Source organism: Stylophora pistillata, chromosome 6 (genome assembly GCF_964205215.1).
Source record: "Stylophora pistillata chromosome 6, jaStyPist1.2, whole genome shotgun sequence".
Taxonomy (NCBI): domain Eukaryota; kingdom Metazoa; phylum Cnidaria; class Anthozoa; order Scleractinia; family Pocilloporidae; genus Stylophora; species Stylophora pistillata.
The window spans coordinates 28,502,472-28,515,979 of NC_142524.1; the positions used below are offsets into that span (position 1 = coordinate 28,502,472).

The 13,508-nt window shown below is 35.9% G+C and overlaps 1 protein-coding gene across 1 annotated transcript; it reads right to left on the reverse strand.

Moving 5' to 3' along the window:
• Window positions 1-1,408: 1,408 nt before the first annotated feature.
• On the reverse strand, window positions 1,409-13,293 carry LOC111329090 (deoxyribonuclease TATDN3). Its single transcript, XM_088724534.1, has 11 exons — window positions 13,184-13,293; window positions 12,445-12,477; window positions 10,370-10,443; window positions 8,684-8,762; window positions 8,534-8,596; window positions 7,387-7,464; window positions 7,224-7,255; window positions 5,561-5,616; window positions 2,603-2,715; window positions 2,042-2,122; window positions 1,409-1,652 (listed from the first exon to the last, which is right to left on the reverse strand). The coding sequence occupies exons 1-11, from the start codon at window positions 13,253-13,255 to the stop codon at window positions 1,509-1,511; spliced, it is 825 nt and encodes a 274-aa protein (XP_088580660.1). The 5' UTR covers window positions 13,256-13,293; the 3' UTR covers window positions 1,409-1,508.
• Window positions 13,294-13,508: the final 215 nt, after the last annotated feature.

A 13,508-nucleotide genomic window follows, 5' to 3' on the forward strand; every position in this document is an offset into this window, starting at 1 on the left:
AGGCACCATAAATAACTCTTCACCAAGCCCCCTGCGAAGTGAGAAAAGGGTGGGGTAGGGAGGATGGGCGAACGATCGAAGGAATGAGAAACCATTTTTTTTTTTTCAAAGGGGATGGCACATTTGATCTAAATTTTTAAAGATTCCCTCTTAAGTTACCAGCATCAGAATCTCATGACTAACATTTCTTAAGATAAAAAATGGATAAATAAAAATAACAACAACGGAAGGAATGTGCTGTTAACAATCCACATAAAATACGACACAACCTGGTGTCAAAGGTTTTATCAAGGGGAAAGATTGTACATGATCAAGAAATATATTTTTTGGGCTCATCCTCGGTGTAAAAACCTGTGAAGCTCGCGAGTGACGTAAAACAAAGACAACAAAACATAAACAATAGCGAACTGCAAAACAATACCTCATGAAACAAAGAAAACCTCGTCAGGTTTTTACACCGAGGATGACCCACTTTTTGATGATTGTTCAATGTCCTTTTCACCCATTACCTAGACTAAATATGCAACCTACCACTCTCACAGAGAGAGAATATTGTGTGATAAGCCAAAGGATTACAGAGAAGTGTGAAAGAGATTTAGTGATCACCCACTCCCTACCTTTCGGCCTAAGAAAAATTCATTAAAAAGAGCTCCCAAGGATTGGGGGGGAGGGGTATTCATTTCTAGAGGTCTTAAAAGAAAAACCTAACTGGATAAGGGTCACTAGAGGGAGGGGGGTGAAAAAGAGAGGGCCTGGTAAAGGTTAAGGGGCTTATTAGAAATGGCAAGTATATTAGAAACTTAAAGTTTTAGATGTGGGGGTGTGGGGAAGGGTGTACGGAGAGGGGCTACCAGGTGTTTCCAGTAATATACTGTGAGTAGTCCAGTGGTCAGTGCACTGGACTCTGGGTCAGATGGCCCGGGTTCAAGTCCTGGCAGGGGCTTGACGCTGTGTCATTATGCAAGACACTTCACTCACATTGATTCGTCTTCTCGGATAGGACGTAAAGCCGGAGGTCCCATCTCCTGCACCTATCAATTAGTTAATTTCGGCAGGGGACATTAAAGAACCCACATCATGAGATTACTGTGATGTGGTCTGGCCTGGTTACCGGGAATTGGGGGGAGGGGGCATCTGTAAAATTTCTTCTTTATTTATTGTAAACTGCCGCCGGCAGTCCGGAAAAGTCCCCCGCACAGTGTTGTAAAGTGCATTAGAGCATTCCATGGAAATGCGCTATAGAAATCAATATATATTATTATATTATTTATATCATAACCCTTCACTGTAGAAAGGAAATCATTTTCAGGTAGTAAATTCCCTGTAGCTCCCCCTACCCCACCTTTCCATAATGTGAGCAAAAGGTTTTTTTTAAAATAATGCCAAGTAGACAGACAATCAAAACAGATTAAGTATTATACAGTTATTTTATTTATCTTTATATGTACACAAGATTAGCAATATAAGATTATCCAATCCAATAATTTATCCACAATGAAGTCCTGCTGTCACTTTCTTATAAATCTCTGCAGTTTGGGGAACAACTTTAAAGCATTCTTAGTTGTTTCTTCATATACTGTCTGGACTGGAATGCCTTTAATTTGAGCAATTGCCTCACAAGATATTCTGATATTCTTGGGTTCATTCCTTGTCTGAAAAAAATAGTTACTACATCATAAATAATGCCCACAAACATAAACTATATTGTTTTATTTCCTGTACATTGTAGATTGTTGTCTTTTAAGTACCGTGTGAACAGAAGTATCAACTTAGTAGACCATGGATTGTGCTGCAAGTATAGTATTAGAAAATTTCAGTGTCCCTTACCAAAAAAGAACCTTATAAAAGAGGTAAAAATTAATCTATATCCATTCATTAATCAAAAAAGAAAATGCATGGTTTTAGTGGATGTTTGATGAGAGGGAGGCAGTAGAACCGCAGTAATGAGCAGAGGGGCTTCAATACAGAACTTTGTCTTCTATTTTTTATTTTTTTTTAGTTATTTCTTTTCATTTCCAGATTCAGAATTTGATCTCAATACCTGTTTTTCAGCTGCCAAGGCTGGTGAATCAGTTTCCAGGAGAAGATTTGAAAGTGGAACATTTTTCACAAGCTTCTCTTTCTACAAACACAAACACAAACAAATTTGCGACAAAATTCCTCATCTATCTGGCAAGCTGTTACGTCGTTTTTTCCTACTAATGTTAAGGGTGTATAGGGTAAAGCTTTAAGGTAATGCTTGAACCACCAAAACCCACTTCCCGTACTTCTGGTTATTCCATACACAAGTGGTGTGGTCAGCAGTATATGTTACAATACACAGTGTCCATTTCCTTTTTTCTTTTCAACTTACTAGCCAAGTGGCTGGTGAGAACTTAGATGTTACAACAATTTCAGTTTGTTTGCAAGCCAAACTGGCCAGTGGAAATTGAAAACCACTTGCCAAAACTGAATTACTACTAGTCTGTGGCTAGTTGCATGGCCACCGTTAGTGTCGAGCCCTGCTAAGGTTTCCAACTTTGAAAATAATTGAGCTTGAAACAGTACTTATCTATATGTACTACTATTATCATTATAATTATTATTAATTATTTATCATTACCTGGGGGGAGCGAGCTATAGATGGTGGGATTGAAAAGTAGTAGCCTTGTTGAACTCCCTTAAGGGCATTGGAAGGCTTTCCATCAAAGGCATGAAGCAAGACATTCCTGGCCCCTTGTGGAGAGACAAGGCAAAAATCATACTCAGAGATCTAGACTGAACAAAATATTTCTTTTGAATTCTAACTCCATTGTTGCTCTCACAACTGGCAGGCCAATCACATTTAAAGCTGTTAGCGGGACTGAAAGAAGTACCTTAACTCAGTTTTAACCTAACAACTATTCTTGAACATGGGAAGAGTTTTAATCAATAATTTGTCATGAGCCCATGGGACAAACAAAACTGAGTTTTGCATAAAAATTTAAACCTCAACTGGTTGTGCCAGTTACTGAGAACTCATTGGCAAACAAGCTCATTCTGTAGTTCACATGTGGCAAGTATACCCTTACCAAAATTAAGTTTATTATTAAGTTTATTATTAATGTTGCAGTTTTTCCGAATTCATTGTAACATAATATATGTAGTTTTATCTTATGATGGAATTAAGACTTTATTAGTATGATTATCATTATGATGGCCCGATACTGATATCAAATATTCAATACCAGAGATACCAAGGTCAGATTGGAAAATAATGATACTAGCGAAAAGTATTGGTGCTTTCAATACTTCATGTGACCTGCCTGCACTTTGTCTCACGCCAGCATTCAACCCCTAACAAGGAGCTGAGAAGACTCTGAGCTCGAGATAGGGTCATGAGCAATGCAGTGTATTGGTCTAGGTGGCATGTGAATGTTGCAAGAGTGAACTCATACACAACCATGAGTTTCAACTTAAGTACACCCTTAATCAAGTTTTAAATTTTTTACTGTCTTATTGACGCTTCTATAGAGATCTGAACACTGCATAACTTTGACAGCGCAAGATAACCCTACATTCCGTCAATCAAATCATGCGACTTTCCATTTGACTCAACGTCACAGTATTGGTATCGATATCGCTATCGAAGAAAAATGTACCGTATTGTACTTGGTATAATATCAATTCCAAATAACCATATTGGCCCATCCTTATTTTATTGTACTATTTCTGTAATCAAAGTGTAGTGCAAATAAGATACACAAAGTATACTTTCAGTAGACTTGAAGTATAGTTTGAAGAGCTACTAAAAGTATACTTGTACCATACTTGTTTCCACCTGAAATTAGAACACCCAAAAGTATACTTGAAGTACACTTGAAAAGTACAGAAGATTTTGCAGTGCACTCCGAGTATACTTTAAGGGCCTGATTACATGAGCCGGGCTGGCCCGGTTAGCCGGGCTGATTTCTTTTGTTTTCACGCTTTGGCGAACACCAAAACAAAAGAAATCAGCCCGGCTCATGTAATCAGGCCCTAAGAGTAAAACCACTAGTGGCAAAGTGATAAGTACAGTATACTTTAAGTATACTTAGAATGTGTTCAAGATAGAAATGAATGGTTATAACCAAAAATGTTGGAAAATTAAACAATCTTAAACAATTTCAGGTCAAGGTCAAGTTCCACCAACTCAGTTATTTCCATCACAACTACAGGCACTTCATGCAAATTGTGCCATGTGAGATCTAAACCCTTTCTTCCCATATGAATTAGTTTTTATCTTTCTTCTTAACTCTGCTTTAGAATAGAGTTCCATGTTGTTCATATGAAACTGTCAGAACAAAACTTAAATTATTAAAAACTGGATCATTGGATAATGCAATTCAAGACTTTTTATTGTCTTAGCCATTATGGTATATGAGCCAATATACCATAATCTAATATCTGTACATTGTAACATCCGGTTTCTTCTTACAAGGTAAAGCCGAGAAGATTTGTCTAATATCTTGGGGACGTTTTTTTTAATAAACAATTATTCCACTCTCTCTTGTTGGATATGAGATGATTATAGCCAACTCGGTGCTGATGATTATAGCCAACCTCTTTGGCCATCTATCATCTCATATCCAACGTGCTCGTGGAATAATTGTTCACTAACTTGCTTTGGCATTTATAATAACCATTGAACCAAAACTGGCAAAAAATGAGATTCATAATTTAAACTAGCATTTTGATAGGATCAGTAAGGTTGAAATGAATCTGTGTGCCTGGATATTTGATAGTAAGGACGTTTTTGTCTAAACTAATATTAGTATAAAGGGGGTGTTAAGACGTTAACGAACTTGTGTGCGCGCATGACTTGCGTGTGCGTGCTTTGGGATTACGTAGGTTAATAATATCGTAAGCAAATCACGCAGACCTTTTTATTTTTGATGTGTGCAATTTTCTTGGAGAGAGTTGAAAGTTTTTAGTTTTATCGATTGGCGGTTTGTTTAACAGACATTGTCGTTTACCATGAGTCAACAATTCTCCGTGTTGGAATAAACATGTTTGTCTTGATTTTCCGTTTCGCTTCCGAACAGGGGGTAAGTTTCAAAAGAAACTATGGCGCTGCATCAATAAGGGAGTATAGTACATAAATTATGGTTTTATCAACTGAGTTGATAATGTAAATCAGCCTTTAAAAGTTTCAAAGCTGATGTTTGGAGGGTAAGTCCTTCAAGTGAGAGAGAATGAGGGGCTAATGTTCAAAACATCAGCTTTGAAACTTTTTACGGTGGCCAATTTAGATTATCAACTCAGTTAATAAAACCTCAATTACCCTGTTATACTGGTATAACCTCCTAGTTAAAAGATGGGAGAAACCCCATACTATAATGAAAACCCTTTCAGTCCCTGCGTGACTGCGAAGTCACTATACTCCCAACAATATTGATAGAATGCAAAGCAGATGAGAAGAAAGAAAAATATTGGATATTGTGTGATCTTCTTCCAAGTTTGCAGAGTTGACATTATAATAGATAAATGATAGACATTAAAGAGAATAGATACTGTGACCTTGGGAGAGAAAGCAGTAAGTTTAAAAAGGAAAATTAAATACCATGTTGTTGCAGCATTTCAATCACATGTCTTCCTGCTGAGCGCGAGTGCACATTTCTACAAACAACAACACACGATTCCCTTACCATGTGTCATGCAATTCTCTCTGTTCTCATAAATGTACCATATTTACTTGTGTACAAGTCAACCTTTTATTATTAGTCCATTTGGAAAACCAAGTTTTAAAAAACCAGTTCTAATTGTGTTTGAGTCTTCTCAGTTTTCAGCACATTCTTCATCAACAAAAAGGTTTGAAATAATGAATTTTAAGTGGCTTAAACACAGCTTTGATGCTGTTTATGGTGCAGAACTTTTTTTTTCATTGAACAATTCCAGAAGCTTAGTGAACAGAACAAGGTTAAAGTTTGCTCTGCAGTTGTCTAACTTCAACATGTTTACAATACATTCTTAGAAATAAGAGATTAACTTTTTTTAAGGGAAATTTGTATCAGTCTGAATTTTACTTCTTTAACTAGAAATGATGAAAAATCAGATTTTTTACCTTGAAAATGGGGGGTCGACTTATACACAAGTTCAACTTATACACAAGTAAATACAGTAATTAAAAAATCCAAACACCAATTTGCAATGGTCTGATTTTGTAAATCACTTGTAGGGTCAAAGACCAAATCACACTCCTCTGACTGTTCCATTATCATTATCAATACCATGCAATAATTACCATTATCAATACCATGCAATAATTTTTAAGGGGTGTGGCAGAGAAGACTGGTGAGTGCATCATACTTGCCAATCTCACTCTGACCACCAGCTGGAAAAAACTATCGCCCCAAAATGAAGTACCATAAAATTTTCCCGCAACAATGTGAGTTTAGTAATGTTGTAATAATCATAATTTTTTTATTTAATTATCTGCATCATCATCATTACCAAAGCATTAGATGGAGTAGCCAAGAAAAATTCTCCTATAAAAAAGCTTAACCCTTAAACTCAAGAAATGATTAACATGTAACTTCTCCCTAAAATGTCCATTAATTTATCCAGTAAACTGGTGATAAGAAGATTCAACCTTACTCAAACTTATCAGATAGGAGTTTTCATCTTGATCTAACACCAAGTTCTCATTGCTAATTAGTATGTGTAATCAAATGGCGATGAGTGAAATTAGGAAATTATCAGAATTTTGACAAAACACAAGTGAAATTATTTCCTAATTTCACAAGAAAACCATTTGATTACCTTTTAATATCGTGGGTGACAAATTATGTTCACAACCCTAATTGTTTTTACTGGTTTATTCTATCGAAAACCGAGAACATGAAGAAGAATATATAGTTTTCGTTTAAAGCATACATTATTGTTAGAGTTCATAATTTTCTTAGGTTCTTTGCAAAAAATACCTTTTGAACTCTTCGTGTCTGTTAAAAATGTTTCAAATGTTTTTAAATGTTTCTTAGATCTCAACACCATCTTGGCTCTGATCAAGATATAAGAGATGTTACCATGGCAATTTTGTAATTTCACATGTATAATTAAAAATTAACGCTGAAATTTCGTGCCAAAATTAAGGAGTAATTTGTCACCTATGATATTAACATGAAAATGTATAGCAGCTAGAGAGGAGAATTAACAATCAGATCTGAACAGTTGAGAGGGTAAATTAAAAGGTTTAAAATTTTGAAGCAATTAAAATACCCACATACAAAGGAAGATCAAGTTCTAAGGCAAGCTTTATCTGCAACAAAAAAAGATAAATTCTAACAATTGACCTAATATACAAAGTACAATTTGAAGCAGATCATAAGAAAGCATGTTATTTGTAGGAAATGTTGGTAATCAGTGATAATGAAGATATCTGCCAACTACCTGTCGACTGAACACTTCTCTTTGCACATCTTTATCCTCCTCTTTGCTTATAAAGCGTGGAGTAAAATCCAAGCCAACCTTCATAGACAATAATAATAATTATTATGATTAGACAAAGCAAAGTACCCGAATTTCAAGATTTTAAGGCAAGATCATAAAACCTCTAATGTTTGTATGTGAACTAACAAAAAATAAATTTGTCAAAACTCAATTTGGAAAGATTTCTGTATAACGCCATACTTTATAATGCATACAATTCTTGGATTAAAGAAAACAGAGGCAAAACAACAAATTACCTTTGGGACTTCCACTTTGTTTTTTATTGGTATGGAGTTAGACGGAAATCTTTCCCACAATTCTTAGGAACTTCTTCCAGATGTTGATTATTTTCTAATGCTGATTAGAATGTGAGCATAATTCATGAAGGTACGGTCCACAGTGAGAAATTCCTTAGTTCCCTTAACTAACTTGCCAAAGTTTTGTACAGTGACCCTCTATAAACAGCTAGGACCTCTGATAGATAGACAATGGTGCAATTTCGAACAATCGACCTCAAATCGCATCCACTGGCACAATTAATGAAGTATCGCATAATTCTGGTTGAAGCACACATGCTAAAAGTGGTTTAAATTGCAAAATATCTGCACAAGTTCAGAAAGAAGACATAACAGATGGCTTTCACATCATCCGAAGAGTAAGAAAGATGTTTTTTGTCTTTAAAACCTTATAAAACAAGCTTAAAATAGCTCAGAAAAAATCATACAATTTGCATAAACAAATCGCATAATCACCGATTTTTATTGCACAATTTGCTGAAAAAAATCGCACAACTTCTATTTTTTATAGTACCCTATCAGAAGGCTTGTATTAGGGCCAAACCCTCATTCCATTCTATACAATATGCATAAATATACTTAGTTTATAGCAACAAAGAGAAACAAAAAATGTTTTGCTGGCCTGAGCTTTTTCAGATTCAGATGTGGAGCTGCATTTACTTGTATCACTATAGTACATTCTTTTGTTACCATAAACTTTCCTTCTGCTATTCCATATCTTGTCCGAATCAAAGTAAATAACATTTAATCCAAAACTACAATTTAATTAATGATAAGTCACTGCAAGACTGAAGCACACAATTCTTTCTAACCTCTCCAATTGCAACAAGCTTTTCATGATTCTCTCTGATAAATTCCTCAACACCATCAAGATCCTGCCAAAAGAACAGATCATATATTAACATTCCATTACTGGAGTGGGTAGTTAACCTTAAAGACAACACTGACTTCTCCAAACATACTTCTAAGGTGGCACTGCGATCTGGACAAAGACTCTGAACTGGATGCACACCAAGACATGGTGCTATAAAATCTGGATATCTGAAATTTAAAGATGTTAGAATATTATTATAAAAATTTCCTTTGAAAAACAACTTCATTTCACAATATTACTAAAAAATTTTAATCCATAGTATTAAAAAATATGTGATACTACTTTACCCCTTAACACCCTTACATTGATATACATTTTCTTCCTACCGTTCTCTAAACATTTCTTTAGGTGGTAAGAAGGAGAATTTGTTTAACAATCAGAGAGTTTCCTTAGTTAGTGATCATTTCCTTTATTCTGGTGACCTTCATGTGTGATTCAGAGGGGGGGGGGGGTGATGTTGTAAGGAGAAATTAAATACCAATCACTTACAGATCAAAGGTTAAATCACAGGTAACCCAGGCTCACTGTTTGTGTCACGCACACATGGTTAAATAGAGAGAACATGTGGGGCAAAGTTTAAGTCTGGAAATTTGCTTGAAAATGGAAATAAAAATCAATGAAAGTTACCATGTGGCGATTTGTTGTTGTCCTTAATATGTACACGAAATTTCAGGAAAAATACTCTTCTTCACCTTTCCTTCATGAAGAGTATTTTTCCCGAAACTTCGTGTACATATTAAGGACAACAACAAATCACCACATGGTAAGTTTCATTGATTTTTATTTCCGTTTTCAAGCAAATTTCCTGACCTAAACTTTGCCTCATATGTTCTCCCTATTTACAGTATTACAGTATTACTCCCTATTACAGTAACCACGTGCACGTGACACAAACGGTGAGCCTGGGTTACCTGTGGTTAAATTCTACGAGGCTCTGGAAGCAACCTGAAAATTTGAATTCACAGAGGATATTTGGACAGTCAGTGTAAATCATCAGAATCACCATTGTTATTGTCAGACCGGACAATAATCTCTAAAAGTCTTACATATTAAACAAACCATGTGACAAACTTATTGTTTAAGACCCATTCATAAATCGCAAAATAGACAGTAAAAGGTATTTCACAGAAATCACATCACACTTTCAATTTGCCACTATGATTATCAATTAACAAAAAATGATTTGAAATCTTTCTTAGTTTGGACCAATTTTACATGCATGCACAAAGTAAAATCCCCAACCACTAGCAATTTCACTTAAATTTTGAAAATATTGCAGCAGAAAGATTGACAGATTGACATTAACATACTGATATTAAACAATTGGTTCATGCATCTGTGTGTGCTCACTGAGAATTGAAGCACACGGGAAGTTTGGAGAGCACGAAAGATGCATGAGAGTTGCTCTTGGCTACACCTTGAACAACTCTTAGGCATCTTTTGTACTCTCCAAACTACCCGTGTGCTTCAATTCTCGATGAATGCATAGCTGACACATGAACCAATTGTTTTATAACATTTTCAACGCTGTAGGTTATGTATAAAGTGCTGAAATTCCCTCTTCAATGCTTCAATGTGTTGTTTATTTTGTTTCAAAAAAGTATTTCACTATGCTTCAATGATCTCACCTCGGATTTGTCAAAAACTGACAGGTGAATTAATGCATAAAAATGAATGTCATGACAGCGTGCACAATGGCAAATTGAAGCACATTCTTGCAATTTAATTTGATTGCACAAATTTACAAGCTATGTTATAAACATTTTTAACACACCTCTCATGAAGTTCAAGCATTCCAATGAATTCTGTTTTGAACTCTGTCACACCAACTATAACTCTTACACCAGCCTAAAACAAAACATAACAGGCACTACTATTTGAAAACAGTAAAATGCTACAAATGTAATGTCGTAAATCAATCATGTTGGATCACGTGATTGCGGAGCGAGTTTTATTAAAAAAGTAAGGTTTCTACTGCAAGCAGGGCATTGTAGTTCATTTTACTTTTATTAGCTCTGTTCAAGACTGATACTCTAGATACTACAACAACCTTAGAAGCTTTTTTAAAAAAAATGCTGGTTAGTATGGTATGTAGTGCACAAACAGGGCTGAGAGCTGAAGTGGATGTTTGGAAAATGGGCATGATAGTCTGAGGATAGGGCACTTAATAACAACAGAAGACCCTCACTAAATTTTTCATTTGAATAGAAAATCACTTTCTGAGAAGCTTTGACTAGCGACTATCGCTTTGACTATCGACTGCACAGAATAGAAGTCTTTTGCATTGCACACACAAGCAAGTTGTTTGACCAAGATTTGGTAAGCTACAACTAAATATAAATAAAAAGCTTCAAGTCTATCACTCCCTATCACTCCCAAGATCTCATCAGTAATTCTCCTCCCTGTCTGCAACAAAATTCTTGTGATGTTGGATAGGAGAATTAACAAATGGTAAACACCACAGCCTATACTATTGAGTTGTGGATGAATGTGGGAGGTTGCAATTGCTTAGCACGAAAGAAGCATAAGAGTTGCACGAGGCAATAGCCGAGAGCGACTCTAGCTTCTTGAGGGCTTAGCAAACCTCCCAAGTGCATCCATAGCTCAATAGTGTACACTGTGGCATTTACCATTTGTTTTATAACATATAACATACATTGTAGCAAAAGAGTTTTCTTTTATTTAACAAAACTTACATGACCAGAAAAAACAAGTGCACGCAAAAAAACTAGTCTTTGCATTTGCTCACGTCAGCAGTGTACACCCATGGGCAAATGGTAGATGCTGAATTGACCAATCAGAGTGTGCGCTTTACTTTGGTTGTTATACCATATTTATTCGATTAGGCGCCCTGGGCACTTTTAATTTTTGGACTTTCAGGGTGGGCGCTTATTCGAGGTGGGCGCTTATTCAAGGCTGGGCACTTATTAAATTTTCACCATTTTCAGTAAGTAAAAATGAAACAATAAAACTAGAGATTGTAAGCCATTAAAGAAATACAACACCATAGTAATCAATACCTGTATTCCTCTTATGTACTTTATTATTATTATTATTATTATTATTATTATCTTTAAGGGGGAGATAGGCGCTTATGTGAGGTTGGGCGCTTAAAAAGTACTTTTTGGGGTGGGGTGTTGGGGGTGGGCGTTTATTCGAGGCTGGGCGCTTATTAACTTTTTCTACCTTCAGGGTGGGTGCTTATTCGAGGTTGGGCGCTTAATAGAATAAATACGGTAATTTAGTTTTGGATCAACTACATGTAAGAAATCTCCAATTGTTGATATTTTCCTTCTTTCTCATCACTTGTCTACTTGATATTATATTGATATATTTGTATGGTGAAATTGTCTTGGTCCCTTATAGGAGTTAGAGGGTTAAAAAGTTTATTCTTACCCACTAATCTCCTGGGCAGTCACACATTAAAAAAGGAACTCCCCCTGCCACCAAGATAATCCCAATAATATTACTAATAGCAGGGTTTTCAAATTGAAAAAAAGTAGCAGGAGGAAGTCGTAAAGTAGCCGGAGCACTATCTCATCGCAATAACAGCAGTCTTGTGGGGTGGGGTGGGGTGCTGGAATACAAAAAGTACCCAACGCAAATGCTTGAAGTAGCTAGTGACTTGTGCCAGGTGCTGGCTAAATTTGAAAACCTTGTAAAAGCTATGAATGTATACTTCCGTACTTCAATATCACTGTGTTTTCATAACTACCAGTTAACCTTTATGTCATGGACGCACTAGAAACTAGTCCACAAGGTGCATGATAGCCAGGGAAGAATATTATTAACTAGTATGTACACAACTTTTTGGAATGCTTAAAGGGCTATGTTAAGCTTATAGCATACCTGTTTTGCTTTGTCGATCACAACATCTAAATCCTTCGAGAAAAAATTAACAACAAAAACAACAACAATTTTTCTGACACAGTTTTCCACAAGTCAACTCAATTTCTACTCATAATTAACTACAACCTAAAAAGCTAAATAAGGTGCATCCAAATATTCTTCAAAGTCATTCAGGGTGACTATGGGGTAAGATTTCTACACAGCCCTATACTTTGTTTTTTTGTTTTTTTTTTTTTCATAAGAACCTTCTTAATAAGTACGTTCAGGCTAGCTGAGATCAACCAAAATGTTATGAATAGTAACGTTGTAACGAAAACCATACCCAGGCAGAGGGTCAGTTAAGAACGTCCTTTAATTTGCTCATTTTTTTGGTGAGAAGTATAAACAAAGGTAAAAAAAAAAAAAAAGAGTAAAACTGTGGTCTAACAGGACAATTAATTCACATACTTAGGGACATTTTTTAAATCAACAATGAGGTTTCAACTCAGTTAGTTGTAAAACTTCGTCTGGTCACGTCCGAATTGATTACCGCACAACTTTAAGAACATGTTAAGACCCTTTTCAGGCTCAAATCGCAAAAAGATAAGAACTTTCAGCTTCAGCCCCAAAATTAAACGTTCTTATAAAAAAAAATGTACTTGTCTACAGTGGAAGAAGTATGTTCTACTTTAATATTGTACGAAAAAAAGATCACGTGCAGTAGTAGTGACTGTGTATCCGACGAAAGTATTCACGTTACCTCACTAAATTCTTTCGCTGATATATGCGCGTGGCAGTCTATAAAACACACTTCTTTCGAGTCTACTTCCATTTCGAAGGCGTCCGCCTGTTAACAAGGTCCTATTTCCTTTTCATGTATAGACACACAAAGTGTCTCGCACCTCAACGTTGCCTCCCTCAAGTGCTCTCCAAGAAACCAGGGTGCACCATACCTCGATGTACGCTCAGCTCTTAAAAATACTTTTTTTTAAATTAAAAAATTTTAAGGGCGGCTCCAAAACGCAGGTCACGGGTCTTGGGTCGCAAGTTGCAAAACAACTTGTAGTGTTAAATATTACAAGTCA

Coding starts and splice junctions, on each gene's coding strand:
- LOC111329090 (XM_088724534.1), bottom strand. CDS start 13,255: ATGGAAGTAGACTCGAAAGAAGTGTGTTTTATAGACTGCCACGCGCAT. Junction 7,465..8,533: donor AGCTTGTTGCAATTGGAGAG/GTTAGAAAGAAT, acceptor TTGTCTATGAAG/GTTGGCTTGGATTTTACTCC. Junction 2,716..5,560: donor TGAAATGCTGCAACAACATG/GTATTTAATTTT, acceptor TCTCTCCACAAG/GGGCCAGGAATGTCTTGCTT.